The sequence below is a fragment of the Mus pahari genome, chromosome 5 (assembly GCF_900095145.1).
Source record: "Mus pahari chromosome 5, PAHARI_EIJ_v1.1, whole genome shotgun sequence".
In the NCBI taxonomy this organism is placed as follows: Eukaryota; Metazoa; Chordata; class Mammalia; order Rodentia; family Muridae; genus Mus; species Mus pahari.
Window position 1 is genome coordinate 76,330,314 of NC_034594.1, and position 23,929 is coordinate 76,354,242.

General features: G+C 37.4%; 1 protein-coding gene across 1 annotated transcript in view; it reads left to right on the forward strand.

Annotated features, from left to right (window-relative positions):
* The window catches only part of LOC110321973 (contactin-associated protein like 5-2), a 631,889-nt gene that overhangs the window by 140,458 nt on the left and 467,502 nt on the right, over window positions 1–23,929 (forward strand). Inside the window, exon 2 of the mRNA XM_029538684.1 lies at window positions 16,150–16,254. Within this exon, the coding sequence (XP_029394544.1) occupies window positions 16,150–16,254 (105 nt within the window). The remainder of the gene's footprint in view (window positions 1–16,149; window positions 16,255–23,929) is intronic.

Genomic DNA, 23,929 nt, shown 5'->3' on the forward strand with positions numbered 1-23,929 from the left:
AGAGAGAGAGAGAGAGAGAGAGAGAGAGAGAGAGAGAGAGATATCAAGGCTACTCTATTCAAACTGAAGTCATAACAAACTTTCTCTTTTTTCCTGTTTTTTTTTTTTTTTTTAATGCTTTGAAAGTTTCACCCAAGGATAACTACCACTACATCCACCTGCCAGAGAAGTGTGGGGAAGTTGTCCATGGATGTAACCCACTGTTTAAGTAAATTATATGTTAATACTAGAAGTACATGTAGGCACATCCTTGCTTAAATGCAAGTGTATATGTTTAAAATATAAAAGGAACTTACATAACTATAATAATGTGCCAATCAATGGGCTGGACCATTCATATGATTGTTTCTTAGTTATCTTTCATGACAAAGCACAGTCTCTCATCCCATTATACACTATTGTCTTATTTATTTTCTATTACCATGCAGAGATATGTCCACTGCAGCTCCTTTAAAAGAAAACATTTAATCTGGACTTGTTCACAGTTTCAGAGGTTTAATCTGTTGTCATCATGGGGTGAAACATGGTGGGATGCAGGCAGACATGGTGCTGGAGAAGGAACTGAGAATTCTACATCTGGATCAACAGGCAGCAGGAAGAGACTACAATACTGGTTGAGCAACTGAGATCTCAAAGCCTGTCCCCAGTTAACACACCTCCTTGGCCAAACCTACAGTGACAAAGCCATTCCGTCTAATAGTGCAACCCTCTATGGAGATCCACCACATTCCACTACCTGGACCCCATAGGCTTATGGCCATATCTTAATACAAAATGCATTTAGTACAACTTCCAAAGTCCCCATAGTGAATAACCATCTCAAACTCATTTAAAAGTCTACAATCCAAAGTCACTTCTGAGACTTAAGCCATCTCATAACAATAATACCATGTAAAATCAAAATGAAAGAGAAGATCACATGCTTCCAACACAAAATGGAACAGGTGATACATTACTATTACAAAAAGGGGGAAAGGGAATACAATGAGGAAATGGTAAACCAAATCGTTAATGAAAACCAGAGGGCAAACTTGAACTCTGCATCATTACAGCTTCATCAGCTTTCTGTTTTTAATGGTTTCTATCATTGCTTAAGCATGGATGCCCTGAAGCCCATCTATAGCCCAAACTGACCTCACACTCAGAGATCGACCTGCCTTTGCCTCTGGAATTCTGGGATTAAAGGTATGGACCAGCACACCTAACTCTGGATTTTTCTTTAATCCCTTTTTCCAAATTTTAAGCTAAGTTAGGTGGAGACTTGCCCTGACATAATCAGATTGACCTGCCATAGTGGTGTACAACTCTAACACCAGCACCAGTGAGAGATTCATAGACAAATCTAGAGTTCAGAGACCATACCCCACTTCTGATACCAACTTTTGTCTGAATTAGAAGTTAATGCTGTGAAGAGATACCATGAGCACAGAAACTCTTATAAAATAAAACAGTTAATTAGGGCTAGCTTAGAGTTTAAAGGTTTAGTTCATTATTGTTATGGCAGAAAGCATGACATTCACCAAGCAACACACTTTCCTCCAACGAGGCCACAATCCCTAACAATGCATATGATCCTATGTGAGCCATTTTCTTTCAAACCACTGCAACTATATAAATAATTTAAATAATTTCCCATGAGTTAGATACTACTGAAGAGCTAAGAGCTAGAAAATAAATTTATCCTCAATTACATATCCATATATGTATATATTTGAACAGATTAGTTTCTTTGCCAATATATACTATTTAACACACACATACATGTGAACATACTCACATGCATACTCATGCATCCATATTAAGTACATATATGAAGACATATATATGTGCACATATAACATTTATGACATATTAATGCACACATACACACACACACACACACACACACACACACACACACACACACACACGAGAAAGAAAGCCAACTTAGGACCTGGAAGGATGGCATCTCTTGTAGTAGGCCATGTCTTTAAATCCAAATGAAGGTCAATATGTACTGGAAGGTAAGCTTTCTGAAGCTACAGAAAAATAATTGCGGTCAAACTCATTAGTGTATTATTGGTTACCTGGCCAGGCTTTAGCTATAGCTAATGATTCTAACCAGGCATTATTTTCAAACACTTCTGCTTCATACATATTAACTGAAATGGCTTTATGAATGCACACAGTTTGATTGAATAGCACCTTTAGATTATGGTTTTCTGAATAACCAAGATTTTCAATGTAAATTATAGCTATCCAATAGGAACTCATGAGTAGATATTAGAAATTTAACCCCATTGTATTTGAAAAAGAACAGCTGCCCTGAGCTGAGAAAGATGCAGCTCTAGAAAAGAAACCCCTAACTGTGATTAGAATGGAATTGAAAGAAATACTATCCTTCAAATACTTCTCTTCATATTTATATTCTATATAAAATTATTTCAACAGTTTACTTCCTAAAGTAGAATGCCATCATTTATACTTATAATTATTTGTCTTCCTTATTTTTCTGAATCTTATCATCTCAGACTACACCATCTATTCACTTACTGAGCTTACTTATAAATGAGCATTCCTGTTCTGAAATTTGAGTGTGTGTGTGTGTGTGTGTGTGTGTGTGTACACTCATACATATGTGGACATAGTACAAGACATTAATAGATGGGAACACAGAGGATGGCATGATGAGGACTTGTAATGAGGAAATATTCTTAATGATTTCCTTTTATTTTTTTAAATGTGGATTATGTGTTTGTATCTGTCTATGTGAATGTACACAGGCAAGTATAACTGCCCTTCCAGGCCATAATCTCCTGAAGTTACTGGCATTTGTCTACCATGTGACATGGATGTTGGAAACTGAATTCAGGTCCTCTGGAGGAGTAGAACACATTTGTAATCGTGATGCCATCTCAACAGGCACAGGATGTGGTGCAGGTGGTTGGAAGGAGTGGGGGATAGAGAAAATAAAATCCTAACTGCTGCCTACTGGGTCTCACTCTCTCACCTTCATGAAAATGACTGCCACCTATGGCATCAGTGCAGCTTCTAGGAACTGTGCCACCATTCTAATCTGTCTGCCTCTCTGATTCAGCAGTTTTTTTTTTTTTTCTTGCAGCTTTTAATGGTATTTTTTTTTTTGTTTGTTTGTTTTAATGTTTAGCATGTCATGGAGATGTCCTTTCATGACTATGGACATTTGAGGTTGTAATATTTCCTGTTTTCATGTGATTATTTCTGGAATTGGGTGAATTCTGTGGTCTTGCTTTACAGAACAGATTTCTTTTGTTTCAGTTTTTATTTTATCCCTTCCTCTACTCCAGGGGTTTTTAGGGATAGTTACTTACTCTGGTCCCATGTATCTCTGTTGCCACATTGAGTTATTTGTTGTTATTCTTATTTGTCTCTATTGATGACAGAATATGATGTTTGTTGACTTTATTTTCCATCCTTGATAGCCTTTGTTTTACTTTGTCATGTCTATTTGTGATTTTTTTTACTATTTTATTTTATCATTGAGTTTTTCAGTTCCAACAGACATGTCTGTTTGCTTTTGTTTTTCTTTTCTTCCTTTCTTCCTTCCTTTCTTTCTTTCTTTCTTTCTTTCTTTCTTTCTTTCTTTCTTTCTTTCTTTCTTTCTTGTCTTCTACATTTCTAACTTTCTTATGCATGTTCTGATTTGATTTTCTTTTTCTTTATTAATATGTGTGTTTATTTTTCATTAAAATCATTTGAAGTGGGTTTTGAATCCACTGCCCTTTCAGCATCTTTGAGTTGTAACTGAGGACACAGGACATCAAGGTAACTTTACTTGCTTTGCCACATTATGTGTCATTCTGTTTTAAGGTTTTTTCTTCGTGCTGTAGAGAGGCTCTCTTGTTTTATTTGAGGACCTTCCTGGTGATCAGTATTTTCTTAAGTATTCAGTACCTAGTGGCATTAAGAATGGAAAACACTAGGTTTCAGCAATCCCACCAAATGGAACACAATCTAGAATAACATTGAAATAAATTAAAATATGAAAGATTTTCCCACAATGAAACAGAAACTGGTAAAAATTATTTAGATTGTGTCATAAAGTTACAATGTATTGCAGTTAAACATGAAAATAGTAAGTAAATGAAACCAAAAAATGAGCAAAAAAGAGAGAAAGCCAAGTAGGAAACAACAGGATTAAGTAAAAGAGAGAAAATGAAAACAATAGATTAGAATTTTTGAAAGAGGAAAGAAAGAAGGAAGAGAAAAATAAAAGCAGTTGATGGCCAAGTAAAGAAACTACGTAAACAGAACTATACAAATATAAGAAGTATAATATGGTTTGGTACATCGCTTTTTTAAAACTAAAGTTAAAATTCAATGAAATTGTAGTAAAAAAGAAAAGGGAAAATACAATCGATGGGACGAAAAGGTGGGGAAAAACAGTGTTGGTTAAGCTTCTCTCTCGTTCCTAAAAATGTGGATATGGTGGAGACAAGGGGAGCCCTGGGTTGCACAGACCTGCTTTCTGGTCTATTTAATCTGTTCCTCGATGAATGCCAGGTTTCCAACTGAGCTGCTGTCCTGTTAGTAGCATTTCTTCCTTGACTTGCATGACCCTCTACTGCCCACACATAGCTTTGTAGTCCCTGAGCTGAACAGGTTCTTTCACTCTTCTAATTCATGAATCATGCATGCTAGAACAGCTAATGTTCTAGTTAAAGGATGGCTCCCACCTAAACTGTGACTGAGAGAAGCGACCAGAACTGAGATGCAGACCAGTAGATGGGATGAAGCTATAGGAATGAGTTACTCAGCTACAGCTTTGATTTCTCCATGGTATTAATAATAAGCCATTGATTATTTGCTAATGGCTCCAGACGTCTTAATAAAACTGACTTTTCACTAAGAATTATCAAAATCTAAACTATACATAGGTAATACATATACATACACACACACACACACACACACACACACACACACACACANATATATATATATATATATATATATATATATATATATATATGTAGGTATATGTATATATATACATATACATAGGGTCAGTTGCAAAGCAGTGAGGGTGAAGTGCCCATCCATCATACCTAGCTCTACCCAAATTAAACCTCCTGACACCTAAACTAGTTCATAGCATACTTATTACCAAGGTTTAATTGACATGTTAATTTCAACTGATCACATATGTCCTTCGGTACTCCTGTACCAACATGCAAACACCTACACACACACACACACACACACACACACACACACACACACACACACACTGTACTGTTTTACTCTCATCCTCCACTTACATTTCTCTCCTACTCTCATCATCCCATTACTCTCTAGAGGTTCTTTTTTTACATTCTTGTCCTTTTTATTTGTTCTGTGGCCCATTCATATTAATCAGTACTGTCTTGTGACCATGAGTTTGAAATTATCCACTGGAGCCTAGTGGACTCACAGTTAGTTTGCACAGTTGAAGACAATGCCTGTTGCTTCTCAAAAGTTTATCACTAGAATGTGTACATTTTGTCATGTGGAATCCTCTTATCTCTCCTTCCACAACTACTTCTCATGATGGTCTACCATTCTGTGATCTCAGCATGGTGATGATTGAACATTGTTATTAGATGCCCTGTAAAGTAATTCTATTTTTCTTTATTTAATTCAGTTCAATTTAATTCTTTAATTGTCATACAAAGTGACAGTTTTCTTTAAGGTATTTTTATGCATAGATTGATCATCTCTCTAATGTCTATTGTTCTTCCTTATTTTCTGTGTCGCATCTCTGCTTGTACCATAAGACCACCAGTATTGTCCCTTCCACTTTTACATCATATATTTTCCATTACTATTCGTACTTCCTATCAGAAACAAGTAAGTTTTAACCAATAAATCCTTTGAAAATGTTGTCTGACCTATTTTTAAGAAACCAGGAATGGACAAATGGAACTCTGCTCTATGGATGACCCAGTACACAACAGGAGTGTGAGTTTGGTATACTATTTCTGACAGAGATATCTGACTTACCTTTCTGATGAGTCCTCTGGCTCCCTGGCCCGTAGCCCTATCACTACTAAAAAGCATCATCTCCCCATGATAAGAGTGGCATTTTGCAAGTCACATTGCTCTGCAGAGTTGTCAAGATAGGATATGTCACAACACTGAGATCTCTTTTAGAATAGAGTCTATTCCTTGCAGTCTTGATTCGTTTGATTCACTAAGTCATACACTCAGTCTGTAGCCATACATGTTGGAAAACATCCTGAAAGAAATTTGCAAAATCTTTTGTTAAGTTCAATCAAGCCATTAACAAATTATATTTCAGGACAGAAATTGAAAAGAGTAAACTAATGTAGCTGGAAGAGAAGAAGATATTCCTTATCTTGGAATGAAAACAAAAGTCAAAAACTATCCACAGGACTTCTGGACATGGCATAACTTTTGGACACATTTTTTTTCAGCAGCTCTAGCTATATGCACAAGACCTGCACAAAATTAATCCAGTCAAACTTCCAGCAATGGTAGTAGAGAGCTCCCAAACCTCCACCCCTATTGAAAGAGATGCTATACACTGCTCTTAAGGGTGGGAGAGTCACTCTCATGTTTGGAAACAGTTTTACCATATTACACTTGCTCCAGTGGATGGCACCTAACCCATGGCCATATGGGAGGCACTAGTTGGACTAGGAATTATAAACAAATCGAAAGTAGATATGATCCTAGGAAGGTGGTGGTATAGAGAATGCTCAAGGGAATAGCAGAGAAGGTAATGGTGGATGGATGTGATAATCTACACTGTACAAAGGTATGGAACATTCAAAAATTAAAATTAAAAAAACAACAGCAAAATGAAAGCACAACTCAGCTAGGTGTGTAATTCAATAAGAAAGCAATTTAAGGCTAGAATTGTGGTATATCCTTGCACAATCTGAGATAGAAAGAGCTACATTTATTTGAGGTAGTCAGTCCACAAGTCTTACTACTGTAAGACTGAAGAGCAGATATAAGACTGACAAAGGTTAAAGACTCATAATGACCCTGATTGAAAATTCAAAAAAAAGAGTTCCTGTGTGCATGATGGACGTTGCCAAGTCCTCATTTTTATGAAAGTCTCCTCCGTTCTGTTCCTACTACTGTTCTTGACATCTCGGAACTCTACTGTTGACAACCCAACAACCCAGGACTTTAGCTGGCTAGTCACTTTACAAAATGGAAAACTGACCTAACATCCTGGGAATTGTTCAACTGCTGACCCCAGACAGAGAAGGGCATCACTGCTGAACCTAGACTGAGAGCTGCATCGCTCCAGGTATACAGCCCTGTATCTCAGGCCGTGTCATTTTCAGTCTTACCTGCAATTATTCAGTAGCACAAATTTTCAAACTCAATTTTTAATTTTAAGCAAATTTTGGTACTGCTATTAGGAACTGACCCATGGACGTTATTCTGGCTAATTAACTGTTTACTACTGAGACACTTGGCTCCACAACCTATTGTTAAAATACCAGAAGACCTTAGATTTGTTTTTGAGTCCACTAACTTCTTGTACCAAATAGTCTAGCTCTGACTGCCCATAGGCAAGTGATGCAAGGTCACATGTTTGCATATTGTTAAAATGTGAAGATGGATGGCAGATACAGAAGATGAGCTTCTCTGTGCTGTACTGTTGTACTTTGAAGAACTTTTGCATTCTGGTCTCTTCATTTTGAAGTCATTTGTCCTTGGATTTTATGTTCGAGTAATGAGACGGGGACATATTTAAGAGCAAAACCAGACTAATTCTTCTCATCATTTGCCAAGTGAAATTATAGGTTACCATGTGAAAAATAAATGAAGGCAATATCCTGAGTTATCATCACTAAGTACCAATAAAGACATGGGAGAGAATTCATACTTTATTACCTTTTAAACAAAGCAGGTTATTACATATTCAATCCAGAGGAATTTTATCTTGTTAATAAATACAACTGAATATCTTAAGCACCAAATCCCCATATACAGACTATTTACTGTAACAATCAAGAACATACACACAATTCAATTCAACTTTAGTACCATTTATAACTCTATTCATGTTTTAATAACAACAAATAAAATATATCTTAGCAACAGAAAAAAAAAATGTTCGTAAAGCAGCAGCATCTTAAACATTGAACACCGCCTTCTAAAACGCTGTGCTATGGTGCATTTACCCTGCATTCTCTCTGTGCTGTTACATGCTATGAAAAAGACCCTTGGAATGCAGTGTTCTTACTTGTGAAGAGCAAGTCATCCCCACCTCTGCAATGTGAAGTGTCAATGTTCTTGAGTATACATGCAGATCAAATACTCAGAAACAAAAAGATGAATTTCTTCCATTTTCTGTTTTTACCTGTTTATCCATTCACTGTCCTTCCTCAAAGAGGAGGAAGGCTAGAGAATACTAAAGTAGAAACCAGAAAGCAATGTAGATGTAAAAAATTGAAAAATGCACTGTTACATGTCAAGGATTTCCACTGTCAAGAAAATAACTTTTTTTTAGCAATAAAACATATTATTGCCTTAGTTACTTTCCTTATGATTGTCACAAAATACACTGATCCCTGTGTCAGGAAGCACAGGCTTACTAGGAAGTGGAGATGAGGTATAACACCTCAAGATGTGCCCTCAATACTCAATAATGGCAGCATATCACACAGAAGTGGTACCCAGTCAGTGGTTACCACTGCACAGTGATATATGATGTTTTGCTCCAGGCTAATCCAGTAACAGTCATGGATGGATTTTCTTTTCATCTCTTTGGGCCCAAATCTCCTCAAACATAAAGTGAATTCAGATGCCTTTCTGGTTCAATTGACCCAATAATCTTTGAATACTAGAATATGTTATTGGTAGATGTGTCAAGAGTTGTGTCAATAAGGTTTGATCTGTAAAAACAAATGTGCTTTTGGTTTCACCATGCAGCCTTGAATTTTTATTGATGCGGGAATGGAAAATAGCTAGCATTTTGCTTTTAAGTAGTAAAAGAGAAAAAAGGAGAAGACTGGAGAGATGGTTGAGCAATTAAGACTGCTTGCTGCATTTGCACAAGACCTGGGTTGAATTCCCAGAACTCAAGACAGGTTGCTCACAGCGGCCTGTTCCTCCTGTTTTAGGGAACCTGTTTTGCCTTCCACAGACACCCACCCACATGTGTACATATACACATAGACCACATAGAGATGCATACATGCCTAAAATTCACTTTTAAAAAAAAGAGAGAGAAAACAGCCAAGATGATCAGACATTTTCTAAAGAAAATTCGTCATAAACATTTTAATTGAGGCTTGAATTTTAATTGCAGCTGAGATTTGGAAGGAATGCCACAGAAAGTGGGATTTGAGAGCTCATTCTGGAAAGAGTTTGTTGTATATTAAGTTATATCTACTTCACAGTTTTTGAAGACTCCCTATGGTCTATCTCAGTACAATGCATTGGAACCGCTCATGATAAAAACCTGATGTTCATTTCCTGTACTGGTCAGAAGACTCTGTAGGAAGACAATGTAGAATAAATATATATTACAGTAGGAATTTTAAATTGATTCACATGTCATCTGGGTGGGCAACAATGACTGTTTTCACATTGGAGAAGCTTAGAATAGATACCTGCTCAGACAAAAGACACTACCATCTGGTACAGGATCCTGGTGCTTCAGCATCCCCAATCTGATACAGGATACTAGTGATCCAGCATCTAAAATCTGGTACCAACAGCCTGAAGGATTCTTGGAGAAGCATTGTCCTGCACTCCACACTTGATGAGCAAAGACATAAAATCATGATGTCAGTGAAAGATAGCATCAATAGTTTCAGCAACAATTGGGTAGATAAGCCTGGCAATGGTGATAAGCCTGTCACTAAGGTGTAAACAAGGCAGGGGCAAAAAAGCAAAACCTTTTCGATTGGACCTTACATCAAGTACTACCAGAAAGTGCGGCCTACATTCTGGGTGAGCTTTCCTGCTTCAACTAACCTAACTAAGAGATTCCCTGATAGTTATTACAAGAGGTTCCACTACTAGAGATTCTTTTTATTAGAGGTTCCACTACTAGAGATTCTTTTTATTAGTAGTAGTAATAGTATTATTATTAGTAGTAATAGTAGTAGTAGTAGTAGTAGTAATAGTAGTATTTAATCCTTTATAGTTCAGTCTTTATCTCCCTCTCAGCCAGGCCCCTCCAAATGCTCCCCATCCCATACCTCCTCTCCTCCTCCACTGCACCCAAGAGGATGCCCCTACACCCACCCCACAAAACCTTCCCACTCTCTGGGGCCTTAAACCTCTCAAGGGTTAGGTACATCTTCTTTTACTGAGGCCAGACCAGGCAGTCAGGCCTCTGCTATATATGTATCCCGGGCCTCTATTAGCTGGCATGTACTGCCTGGTTGTTGGATCAGTGTCTGAGAGTTCTCAGGGATCCATGTCAGTTGAGACTGCTACAATTCCCATGGGGCTGTCCTCCCTTTCAGCTTCTTCCAGCTTTCCCCCTATTCAACCACAGGGGTCTCAGATTTCTGTTCATTGGTTAGGTGTTAGTATCTGTATCTGAGTCTTTCTTCTGCTTTTTGGGCCTCTGAGAGATTAGCCATGCTAAGCTCCTGTCTGTTGCCCTGTGTCAACAGACCTGTTGGGGTCTGCAGACTGTGGAGTTTTCAGAGGTGAAGACAAACTAGTGATCTGCTCAGGCAGAAGACCCCAGTCAAAAGGGCTCTTAGTGATTCTTGATTCAGCCAAGTTGACCACTAATTCCAATCATCAAAGCTCCTCAATAGTTTTTTTGTTTGTTTGTTTGTTTTGTTTTTGTTTGTTTATGAAACTTAAAAAATCTCTCCTGACTAGAAAGTCTGGTACTCTGGATGAAGATGGAGAAGAATTTCAAATTGGAGATTATGAGCTACATAGATACCATCTCAAAAACAGAAACTCCATCTAGATCAGGATTCTTTCTAATTTATAGTCTCTAAACACACACACACACACACACACACACACACACACACCACAAACATGGTGGTGGAAGTGTGTCTACCTTTGGAGAAAACTCTACAAAACTGAAGAAGCAGAGAAGCCTAAATTTGAAAGACAGTGTAATAAGCTTGCCGGAAACCCATAGGAGTGACAGAACATGTGACAATTCCTTTCCTTCCTTTCCAGACATGCTAGGTGTGAAGTCAAGCCAGCCTTTACCAGGATGCACTGTGTTGAGTACACCTGGTCATCTCTTCCTCACACATCTTTAATTTCCTCTCTTCTGTACTTTTCCTGTGCCCTTGGTTCACTCTGAGCCCTTAGCACAGCAAAGCTGTCAGCAACACCTGTTTTTGGAGGGTTTTCATAGTACAGTAGCAAGATCCTAAGAAAAAAACTGTTAGATCTCCAATTTTCTGAGGAACCGTCAGACTGATTTCCAGAGTGGTTGTACAAGCTTGCAGTCCCACCAACAATGGAGGAGTGTGTTCCTATTTCTCCACATCCTTGCCAGCATCTGCTGTCACCTGAATTTTTGATCTTAGCCATTCTGACTGGTGTGAGNTGGAATCTCAGGGTTGTTTTGATTTGCATTTCCCTAATGATTAAGGATGTTGAACATTTTTGAGGTGCTTCTCAGCCCTTCTCTATTCCTCAGTTGAGAATTCTTTGTTTAGCTCTGTGCCCCATTTTTAATGGGGTTATCTTGTTTTCTGGAGTCCATCTTCTTGAGTTCTTTATATATATTGGATATCAGTCCCCTATCTGATTTAGGATTGGTAAAGATCCAGAAGATGTCCCAACTGGTAATAAGGACACATGCTCCACTGTGTTCATAGCAGCCTTATTTATAATAGTCAGAAGCTGGAAAGAAGCCAGATGTCCCTCAACAGAGGAATGGATACAGAAAATGTGGTACATTTACACAATGGAGTACTACTCAGCTATTAAAAATGAATTTGCCAGGCAGTGGTGGCGCACGCCTTTAATCTCAGCACTTGGGAGGCAGAGGCAGGTGGATTTCTGAGTTCGAGGCCAGCTCGAACTACAGAGTGAGTTCCAGGTCAGCCAGGGCTACATAGAGAAACCCTGTCTCGAAAAGAAGAACAAAGACCAAAATATGGACACTTCACCTTTTCTTAGAATTGGGAACTAAACACTCGTAGAAGGAGTTACAGAGACAAAATTTGGAGATGAGACATAAAGATGAACCATCCAGAAACTGCCCTACCCAGGGGTCCATTCCATAATCAGCCACCAAACGCAGACACTATTGTATACACCAGCAAGATTTTGCTGAAAGGACCCTCATATAGCTGTCTCTTGTGAGGCTATGCCAGTGCCTGGCAAACACAGAAGTGGATGCTCATAATCAGCTATTGGATGGAACACAATTTCCCCAGTAGAGGAGCTAGAAAAAGTACCCAAGGATCTGAAGGGGTCTGCAACCCTATAGGTGGAACAATAATAAGAACTAACCAGTACCCCCACAGCTTGTGTCTCTAGCTACATATGTAGCAGAAGATGGTCTAGTCAGCCATCATTGGGAAGAGAGGCCCCTTGGTCTTGCAAACTTTATATGCCCCAGTACAGGAGAATNCCAGGGCCAAGAAGTGGGATTGGGTGGGAAGGGGAGCAGGGAGTGCTATAGGGGACCTTGTGGATAGCATTTGAAATGTAAATGCAGTAAATACCTAATACAAATTGAAATAAATAAATAAATAAATAAATAAATAAATAAATAAGCAAAACTGTTCGATCTCTTTTAGAAGGCAGCAGATATCCCCAGAAGCCTGTGTTCATGTCTGCTCATGTGAGCTTCGTCCTGACTGCTCTTCTTCCTCTCATTCTTACTCCATCACATAATTTATGGTAGGATATGGCTCAGATGATCTTCTCCTTCCCATACATAGAACACAGCTTCCTCCACTTACCTAGATTGTCTTCTGACTCTGTCAGGAGGAGCAACAGATCTAGGAATTGGGAGCTCCAAGCTCTCATGCGCAGTCTATTTTCTGTTAGGATTATTGGTAAACATAGAGGTGCCAGAGGGAACCACATTCTTCTTCAAAATGGAGGCAGGATGACTTCTCTTCTTTCGGGTTTGAATTTTTTTCCATTTTTATCATTGTTTCAAAATTCTTCAAAAGCCATTCTTTGTGTATACTAAGTCTGTGTAGATAAGACCCCTAAACATTTCCTCTGGCCTGTCCCTTGACAGAGGTTCATAGATTTGCTGGTGAATAAAGTGGAAACTTTGTTCTTAGCAATGTCATAGATGGATATAGCCAGTAAGAAACTTAGCTGTTATTGCTGTGAGGGCAATGGATTCTTGGAGATCAGACCCTCCTAAAGCTATTGTGAGGGGAGCACAGAGGGCTATACAAATATGGAAGAATCTTGAGCTGTGGTATGCCCTTATTAAAGCTTACTCTGCAGTATATCTCTTCATATACTTATATTTGTGAATGGTCTGTAAGCAAACTATGATGTATGAGTTTGTTTTGCTCAGATCTATCCCCAGTGCCCATCTAAGGATGGGCAAAAGCGAAGTCATTAGGTCACACCTATGATTCCACATTGGAGACATTTTAACAATTAAAAGTGAAAAATTATGCACTAGATCTGTTTTCTAAGCAATGTGTCACTTGATCTGACTTCAGATTTTGAGGGAATACATTCAGTTCTGTTAGAATACAAAATAACAATGTATAAAAACTGAAGGGGCGATGATTCTATAAACCCTGATAAGAAAGGCTTAGGGGATGGTCATAGCCAGATGCACAATACTTATAAAGGTCGTCTATGACATATGGAAAAGTTATCTGATCCAGATAAGGATAAGTGCACTCTGTGTATGCATATGTGTATGCATGTACGTGTGTATGTGTGTGCATTCATGATCTAGTATGCACTTGTACAAGTCTGCAAGTACATATGCATTCTGGTACCTGTTTGTGTCTTTGCAGGTCAGAGGTCAGTCCTGAACATCATAACTCCAGATGCTGTCTACCTTTTCTTTCAAGACAGAATCTCTTACTGTGCTGGGATGGAGTACAAAAATATTCTTTATTCTCAGTGGCAAACAAGCCCTAGAGAATTTTTTTTACTCCATTGTTGGAAATAAAAGAGGGAAACATAGCTGTCAGGATTTTGCCTGGATAGTTGAACTCAGGTCCTTATCAAATAGCAAGTAAAATAAGTTATGCTTCCATAAATCTCTGTTGTTCTGATGTCTCTTGATGTCAAAAGATTCATAAGCAAATGCAACATCTGCCTTGTATTGTGTGTGTCTATGTGTGTGTGTGTGTGTGTGTGTGNGAGAGAGAGAGAGAGAGAGAGAGAGAGAGAGAGAGAGAGAGAGAGAGAGAAATGGGGAGAGACAGGGATTAAACACATGTTGTGTGGTACTTATGCAACTCTCTACCTCTCTACCACCATCCTGTGTTAGAAGTAAAGCAGCCACATGGTCCACGTTTTCCTGCTGGTTTGTCCTATCCCCAGAGACCCTAAGCTGCCACTAATGTGATTCTGATGATTTGCTGCTCCAGCTGTAATATGCCTCTGTTTCATCCTTGCCAAACATATTTAGATGTTTGTATTTGGAAGAAACCTAAAACCCAGTTTACTAGATGACTTTTAAACATACTTAACAAACAAGAATTTACGTCTCACGTTTCCTGCAATTACCTGTAAAACAGCTTTGGAAGAATTGGCTGTATAAACAATCAGGATCTTATGTAAATGTTCTTTTCACGTGTCAGATCAGTTCCTCCCAAATGACTGTATAACAGAAAATTTATCTTGAGTGGCACATTTCAAATCTCTTTTGAATAAGGTCTGGCTGCATGTTATGAATTCATTTTTCAGTATCCCTGAGAATCAACTGTATACAAAATAAAAACAGAAAAAGAATGGTGGTTTGGTAGGGCAAGTTAATTGGGTGATTGCCTCTTCCTTGTATACCTTCATCATTCACCAACCCACTCTTTCCACACACCTTTACGTGAGTTTTATTATGCAGTAGACTCATTGCTACATAATCTTCCCACTCCCCCCAAAAAAACACAGACCAACTTGTGGAAGCACTATAATTCATTGATATCTAAGTCCCCTAAACTGTATTGCGCTGCTATAACAGAATATCTGAGATATAGTAACTTATAATAAAAGCTCTTTGGCTAGCATTTGTGGAAGATGAGAGGTCTGACATTAAGGTTGCAGTATGCAACAAGGCCAACAAGATAAGCCGTTATGTAACCAAAGGAAAGAGGATGAGAAACTGTACTTCCGAAACAGTAAAGCCACAAAAAGGGTGGAACTTTCACAGATCCATCCTCTTAGTTTGGTTTCATGGTAGTTAAACCTCAATGATAGTTTTGTTGAGTACAAATGTTCAAATTAGTTATGTATATGATATGTGTAAATGTAACCAGTATGTCCCTCCATCTGTAATCCCATAGCTCTGACTTATTGTGAAAGTGGAGGGCATTACCCTCTTGTCAAGTCATGTATTTGTCTATGGCCTTATCATGTTTAGTATTAAATATGATACTAATAAAACATAAATAATATTTATTTTAAATAAATAATAAAGCAGCCTTAGAGTATAGCTCACCAGAGAAGGCTAGAAAGTTAGCTATTGAAGTTCCAGTCCAGCTCAAGATTGCACAACATCTGAGGCTATTCTCTTTCATATCCTGTAACATATGTAAGTAGCACATTTCCCACTTACTTACACACAGTTGTAATAAGATATTTCAAAGCATCCTATTTTGAGAGACACATTAATTGCAAGAGTTGTTGGAACCTGAATTGGAGGAAAATGATGCCCTGTATGAATCTCCCTTCTCATAAACAAACCACAGACATGCTATGAGCCTTTGGTCAAATGTTCAACTAAAGGAAAGGATGGATAACTGGGTTTTCAACCTAAATAATTCTTCTTGTGAGTTTTTGTTATTTACTAGCATTGTGAGCTTCAGCCTTCATTTTTCTATCAATAAAAAGAAGTCATATCATGTTTGAGGGTTATGAGAAGTAACTACAAAGACACACACTGAAAAATAATTCCCAATCTTTTCCAGACCAGATGCTTACTAAAAGAGTGTCTACACTGTAAATTTCCTCTTTGTGTCGCTACTTGCCCATAGAATCTGACCTCTCCTGCTCTCACCATTTTTTCAGACAACTGTGATGATCCACTGGCCTCTTTTCTCTCACCGAAGGCTTTCTCCAGTTCCTCAGATTTCACTGGAAGTTCCAGCTCAGCTCAGCTGAATGGGAGAATGGGTAAGTATTGTGACCAAACTTGCAATCCAAGTGTTAGATAAAGACCCTGTGAGTGCTAAGGAGAAACTTCCTTGTTCTGTCTATACGGGGTCTCATCCAAAGTCACAGTCCAGAAATAAATCTAGGAGGTTAAGTCTATAGCAGAAATACTTCCCATCATGTAATAAATAATCAACATGTTCCTCTAACACTAAGATCCACTAAAGAATTACTTGTGTATTTTTTTCTGTTGTTGTAGTTTGAGGTACTGACTTTGGAACCCAAAGCTTCATGAATATTAGGACCATGCTCTTTCATAGGAACCGATATCCATCATGTGAAATTCTTTGAGTGTATGGACTTGTATATAGACAACATATGAGTGTATATCAATGCTTGCATGTATACAATTGTATGATGTGGAAGGGGCACTGAACAAACTTGAACGATATTTTTAGGTGTCATACAACCTTAGAAGGAAGGATATCTCATTACCCTGGAGCTTGACGATGAGGTTGCTCCAGAGGTAGTACTACAAGCATGCACTACTATGCCTGTTTTTTTTTTTTTTAACATAGGAACTGTGGGATCAAACTCAGATCCTCGTGGTTGTATGTAATCACTCCTTCCACAGAACCATCCCCAACACTACGAATTTCTTTTTTGGTCATAGTAAGAAGTATTAGAGGATGTTATATTTTTAAATATTTATTTTATTATGTACATTTTATATGTCAGCATAACTAGATACAAAAACATGCTTCATGTCAAATTAATAAAATGTTTATTATACTATTTCAATACATTCAATTTTATAGTGAGATTAATATTACTATTTAAAGTATATATTAAATGTACCTAATTAATATAAGAACATAAATAATATATAATACAACAACATAGAGAGTATCACGGGTAAGTACTTAGTCTGATAAAACTAGAGTAGTTACACTTGTCTTTTATGAAAAGTGTACTTAACCAATATGATGTTATATATTTAGCTATATTTTGATATTGATTTTATGATGTAGAGAGATTAATATAGAAACTATTTTCTCTTTTTTAAAAGAATTTAACCTCTAAAATTTTAAAATCTGATTATTGTAAGCTTGTTCTTGATTTAAAATAGTTGAATGCCCTGGCTAGGGAGATGGCTCAGTATGAAAAGTACTTGCATAAGGGCAGAGGTCAGATCCCTAGAACCTATGTATATGCCACAAGGATATGGTAGCTGCCTGCAGTCCTGACACTCAGGATAAATAAACAGATCATGCCTAGAGCAAGATAGCTAGCAAGACTAGTCAAATAGTGACTTCCTCATCTCTAAGAGAGCTTGCTTCAACCGATCAGGTGAAGAGCAACTGAGTACCACCTCTAGACTTTCCTTTCTGTTCCCTTGATAAAAACACTCTGACCAAAGCAACTTAGTGGAGGAAGTGTTTGTTCAAGTTTCTGGATTCCACCTCATACTTGAAGGAAGTCTGGGCAAGAATTCAAAAAGCAATCTGAAGATAGGCAGCTTGCTGTTGCATTACTTCTAACCAGAGATTTCACTTCCTGCCAAAGAAGTATAATAGAAATAATAGAGGAGTAGAATGTTGCCTGATGATTTGGTTACAGCCTTAACAAGCTTTTTAATACAGAATGAAACCACCTGTCCAAGAGTGTGGTGCCCTTCCTACATCTATTAACGATTAAGAAAATCCCCTTAGACATGCCCTTAGGCAAATCTAGTCACTTACTCAAGAAGCTTTTCTTGGGTGCCTCCAGATTATGTTAGGTTGACAATTAAAACTATCGTAACTATCATATAGTAACGACTTTGGGCCTCCTTACATATAAATTAGTACATGTGCATCCACATACATTCACACACATACACACAAGCACACACACAAATACACATACACACACCCTCTCCTGTGCACACATTAAACTTACCATACACAAATGCAAGTAAAATTTTGTAGACAAGTGTGCCATATCCATTGTTCTTTTTTCACTTATGCCTCTCAACTGTACATAAAATAGGTGTATTAGGATGACTAGTATATATTTCCCCTATTTTGATTTACCTTTACATTCTAAAATGTATTGTAGTTAATTATAGATTATTGCTATTGATGTATTAAACTTCAAAGGATTTAATTTGTTAACACCTTATGATTTTTAAATATCAATTCTGACTAAATGATATGTTTTTACTGTTGTAATTTATTTCATTATAGAAGTTACAAAGTTACTGTTATAATGTTATTTATAACCAAAAATAAATCAGAGTCAGAATTTATTTGAAAATCCAAGAATACAGATTTTCTCCTTATTCTTTTGGAGGAAATGGAAGAAACAAATGCTTAAGCACTGAATATGAGTGTTTTTCTTGCCATGGTTCCCAAACAATACTGTACAGCAGTTATTTATTTAGGATTTACAACATATTAGATGTTATGGAGAATCACTGTTCTGTTATTTTATACCAAAAATCTTGAACATCTGTGGATGTTATGAAGAAGTTTCTGGAACTGAACCTTTGAGTTGCCATCAGGCTGTACTATGCTAAAAGGGAAAAAAAAAGTCTCATGGTAACACAGTGGAGAGATTATTGATGTAATTATTATTCTAATACTGGTATTTGATTAGTCATATACATTATTACCAAATTTTGTTAGTTGTTTTAGGTAAGTTGTTTTAGGTATATTATTTTATTAATCCATAACAAAACTACAGTAATTTATGAATTATAACCTTTCCCACCAAATAAAATTGCTGAACTTCAGAGCAGTTACATAGTTTTTCCAACATCTTATATTAGGGAAATATTTGGGTCCAAACCCAAATCAAATGAATTCAGGATTTAGCATGCTCACTAATGCTGCAACAGCAGATTGGTTCATTAACAAAGCTTGAGGAGGATGGAGAAGTACAAAAGATGGCAGAGAAACAAATCGGTGGGGCTCACATGCCAGCTATGACACTGTGGGGTTCCATGGGAATCAACAAAACACTTAGCAAGCTCAGATTTCTATATTTGGCATCTCTGGGATGATACCCATCTTGCATTATCACCCAGGGAAACAGAATGGAGATCCATGTTGAGAATAGCTTCCCCACTACAGGACTGAAAGCTGAGAGTCAGGCAGGGAGGTCCCATTTTGATTTCAGGAAAAAACATATGTTGAAACATTTTAATACAGTTCTAAATACAGTCCCAAGACAATTTGTCTTGTCTTTATTCAAATTGTGTGATAGCAGATCATCACACAATGGGAAATCCTTATCCACTTACAGGGATTCTGAGGGTCTAATTTTAGGCCAGTTACCTCTCTACTAGACAGATATTTACTGGAGAGAGTATCTCTGTAATGATTAATTATACCGGCCCTTTTCTGATTTGGTGAAGAGCCAGAGAACTACATCAACATTCTATTTTCTCCTTCATGTCTCCACCCATTACAAAATCACCAACTCTTCTAAATATCTACAAACCAATTTTGCCACAGGCATATGTACAAACGTCTACACTCAAACATATCCATCTCCTCTAAATTGAATTTAAATTCTTAGAGCTTGTGAAATAAGATTCACACGCAGGGGGTCATGAACTTGGCAGTCAGTCCCACATCCCCCCAGTGGAGGCCCCACTCCCAGGTGCTCTACCACTCCCAGGATCTTTGGGTGAAGGGTGAGTAGAACACAACATCTGTTCCAAAACCACCTACAGTAACTGAAACCAGCAGGATCCAGCGATGGAGGATCCCTAACCGACCAGTGGCTTGCTTTCCTTCTGGACTGTGTCGGTTTACCTTGGAAGAACTCAGCAGCCAGTCCTACAACCCCAAAAAGGAGGCTCCACTCCCAGGCACTCTAGAACACCCAGGATCCAGGGATCACATGTTCCCAGGATCCCAGGAGCTTAGTCACACAAGGATCACATGGTCTCAGAGGAAGCTTGACTCCCAGAAACTCTAACACACCCAGAATTTCAGGATCACAAGATCCCGGAATCATAGGATCACAGAGACAGCTGAACTCTGAGGAATTCTGACTCAAAAGGATTACAGGAAGGACAGGGAGCACTGGAGATAAAAAGATGGTGGGGAGCAAGCATAAATGCATAAGCAACAGAAACCAAGGTTACTTGGCATCATCAGAACCCAACTCTCCCACCATAGCAAGTCGTGGATACACCATCGCCAGAAAAGCAAGACTTGGATCTAAAGTCACTTCTCAAGACAATGATACAGGGCTTTAAGAAGGACAAAAATAACTCCCTTAAAGAAATACACAGGTAGACAGGTAGAAGAGGAAACACAAAAATCCCTTAAAGAGTTACAGGAAAACACAATCAAACAGGAAAAGGAAGTGAACACAACCATTCAAGATCTAAAAGTATAAATAGAGACAATAATGAAATCACAAAGGGAGACAAACCTGGAGTTAGAAAACCTAGGAAAAATATCAGGAATCATAGATGCAAACATCACCAACTGAATACAAGAGATAGAAAAGAAAATCTCAATTTTATGAAGTCCCTTTTGTCAATTCTTGATTTTACAGCACAAGCCATTGGTGTTCTGTTGAGAAGTTTTTTCCTTGTGCCCATGTCTTCGAGGCTTTTCCCCACTTTCTCCTCTATCAATTTCAGTGTCTCTGGTTTTATGTGGAGGTCTTTGATCCACTTAGACTTGAGCTTTGTACAACAGAAGATACCTAGAAAATATTGACACAACAGTCAAAGGAAATGAAAAATGCAAAAAGCTCCCAGCCCAAAAGTTCCAGGAAATTCAGGACACAATGAGAAGACCAAATCTAAGGATAATAGGTATAGAAGAGAGTGAAGATTCCCAACTTAAAGGTCCCGTAAATATCTTCAACAAAATTAGAGAAGAAAACTTCCCTAATCTAAAGAAAGAGATGCCCATGAATTTACAAGAAGCCTACAGAACTCCAAATAGACTGGAACAGACAGGAAATTCCTCCTGTCACATAATAATCAAAACACCAAATGTATTGAACAAAGAAAGAATATTAAAAGCAGTAAGGGAAAAAGGTAAAGTAACATATAAAGGCAGACCTATCAGAATTATACAAGAGCTCTCACCAAAGTCTATGAAAGCTAGAAGATCCTGAGCAGATGTCATAAAGATCCTAAGAGAACATAAACGCCAGTCTAGATTATACCCAGCAAAACTCTCAATTACCATAGCCAGAGAAAACAAGATATTCCATGACAAAATCACACATACACTATATCTTTCCACAAATGCAGCTCTACAAAGAACAATAGATGGAAAACACTCACACAAGGAGGGAAACTACTCCCTAGAAAAAAGGAAGAACTTTATCTTTCAACAAACCCAAAAGAAGATAGGCACAAAAACATAATTCCACCTCTAACAACAAAAATAACAGGGAGCAACAATCACCTTTGCCTAATATCTCTCAACATCAATGAACTCAATTCCCCAATAAAAAGACACAGACTAACAGACTCGCTATGTAAATAAGACCCAGCATTTTGTTGTATACAGGAAATGTACCCCAGTGACAAAAACAGATACTACCTTAGATTAAAAGGTTGGAATATGATTTTCCAAGCAAATGGAACCAAGAAAGAAGCTAGATTAGCTATTCTAATATCAAATAAAATCTAGTTTCAACCAAAAGTTATCAAAAAGGATAAGGAAGGACACTGCATACTCATCAAAGGAAACATCTACCAAAATGAACTCTCAGATCTATGCTCCAAATGCAAGGGCACCCATATTCATAAAAGAAACTTTACTAAAGTTCAAAGAACACATTGTTCCCCACACAATAATAATGGGAGACTTTAACAGCCCACTCATAGCAATGGACAGATCATGGAAACAGAAACTAAACAGAGGCAGAATGAAACTAACAGAAGTTATGAAACAAATGGATCTAACAGATATTTATGGAACATTTGATCCTAAAGCCAAAGAATATACTTTCTTCTCAGCACCTCATGGTAGTATCTTCTCCAAAACTGGCCACAAAACAGGTGTCAACAGATAAAAGAGGATTGAAATAATTCCATGCACCCTTTCAGATCACCACTGACTAAGGCTGGTATTAAATTCCAACAAAATGGCAAACACACATACATATGGAAACTGAACTGTGCTCTACTCAATGATAATTTGGTCAAGGAAGAAATAAAGAAAGAAATTAAAGACTTTCTAGAATTTAATGAAAATGAAGACACATCATAGCAAAACTAATGGGACACAATGAAATTATTGGTAGGAGAAAAAAAAAATCATTGCTCCAAGTGCCTCCAAAAAAAAACTTGAGAGAGCTTATACTAGCATCTTGACAGCTTACCTGAAAGCTCTATAACAAAAAGAATCAATTACTACCAACAGTAGTAGACCGCAGGAAATAATCAAACTCGGGGCTGAAATCAGCCAAATAGAAGCAAAAAGAATTATACAAAGTATCAACAAAACCAGGAGCTGGCTCATTGAGAAAATCAACAAGATAGATAAACCCTTAGACAGACAAACCAGAGGACAAAGAGACAGTATCTAAATTAATAAAATCAGAAATGAACAGGGAGACATAACAATGGAAACCATGGAAATTCACAAAAAAAAAATCATCAGATCCTACTACAAAAGTTTGTACTCAATTAAATTTGAAAATCTGTATAAAATGGACAATTTTCCAGACACATACAAGGTGCCAAAGTTAAAACAGGATCAGATGAATCATCTAAATAGTCCCATAGTCCCTAAAGAAACCGAAGCAGTCATCAATATTCTTTCAACCAAATAAAAGCCCATAACCAGATGGGATTAGTGGGGAATTTTATCAGATCTTTAAAGAAGACCTAATACCAATACTCTTCAAACTATTCCACAAAATAGAAACAGAATTTACACTACCCAATTCATTATAAGAAACCACAATTATGCTTATACCTACACCACACAAAGACAAAAGAAAGAAAGAGAACATCCTACCAATTTTGCTTATGAATAGCAATGCAAAAATACTCAAAAAAATTCTTGCCATATGAATTCAAGAACACATCAAAATAATCATTCACCATGATCATGTAAGCTTCATCCCTGGGATACAGGGATGGTTCAATATCCAGAAATCTATCAATATAATCCACTACATAAACAAACTCAAAGAAAGAAAAGACATGATCATTTCATTAGATGCTGAAAAACTTTTGACAAAATTCCGCATCCCTTCATGTTAAAAGTCCTGGAAAGATCAGGAACTCAAGGCCATATGTTAACATAGTAAATGCAATATAGAGCAAACCAATAGTCAACCTCAAACTAAATGGAGAGAAATTTTATGCAACAAAAGGAAGTCTAATGGGTACAAATTTGAAAGGAAGAAGAAAAAACATCACTATTTACAGATGATATGATCATACACTTGAATGACCCCCAAAAATTCCACCAAAGAAGTCCTAAAGCTGATAACCAACTTCAGCAAAGTGGCTGCATATAAAATTAATTCAAACAAATGAGTAGCCCTCCTCTACATAAAGTATACAAAGGCTGTGAAGGAAATTAGAAAAACGACATCTTTCACAATAGTCACAAATAATATTACATACCTTTGTGTGACTCTAACCAAGCAAGTGAAAGAGCTGTATGACAAGAACTTCAAGTCTCTGAAGAAAGAAATCAAAGAAGATCTCAGAAGA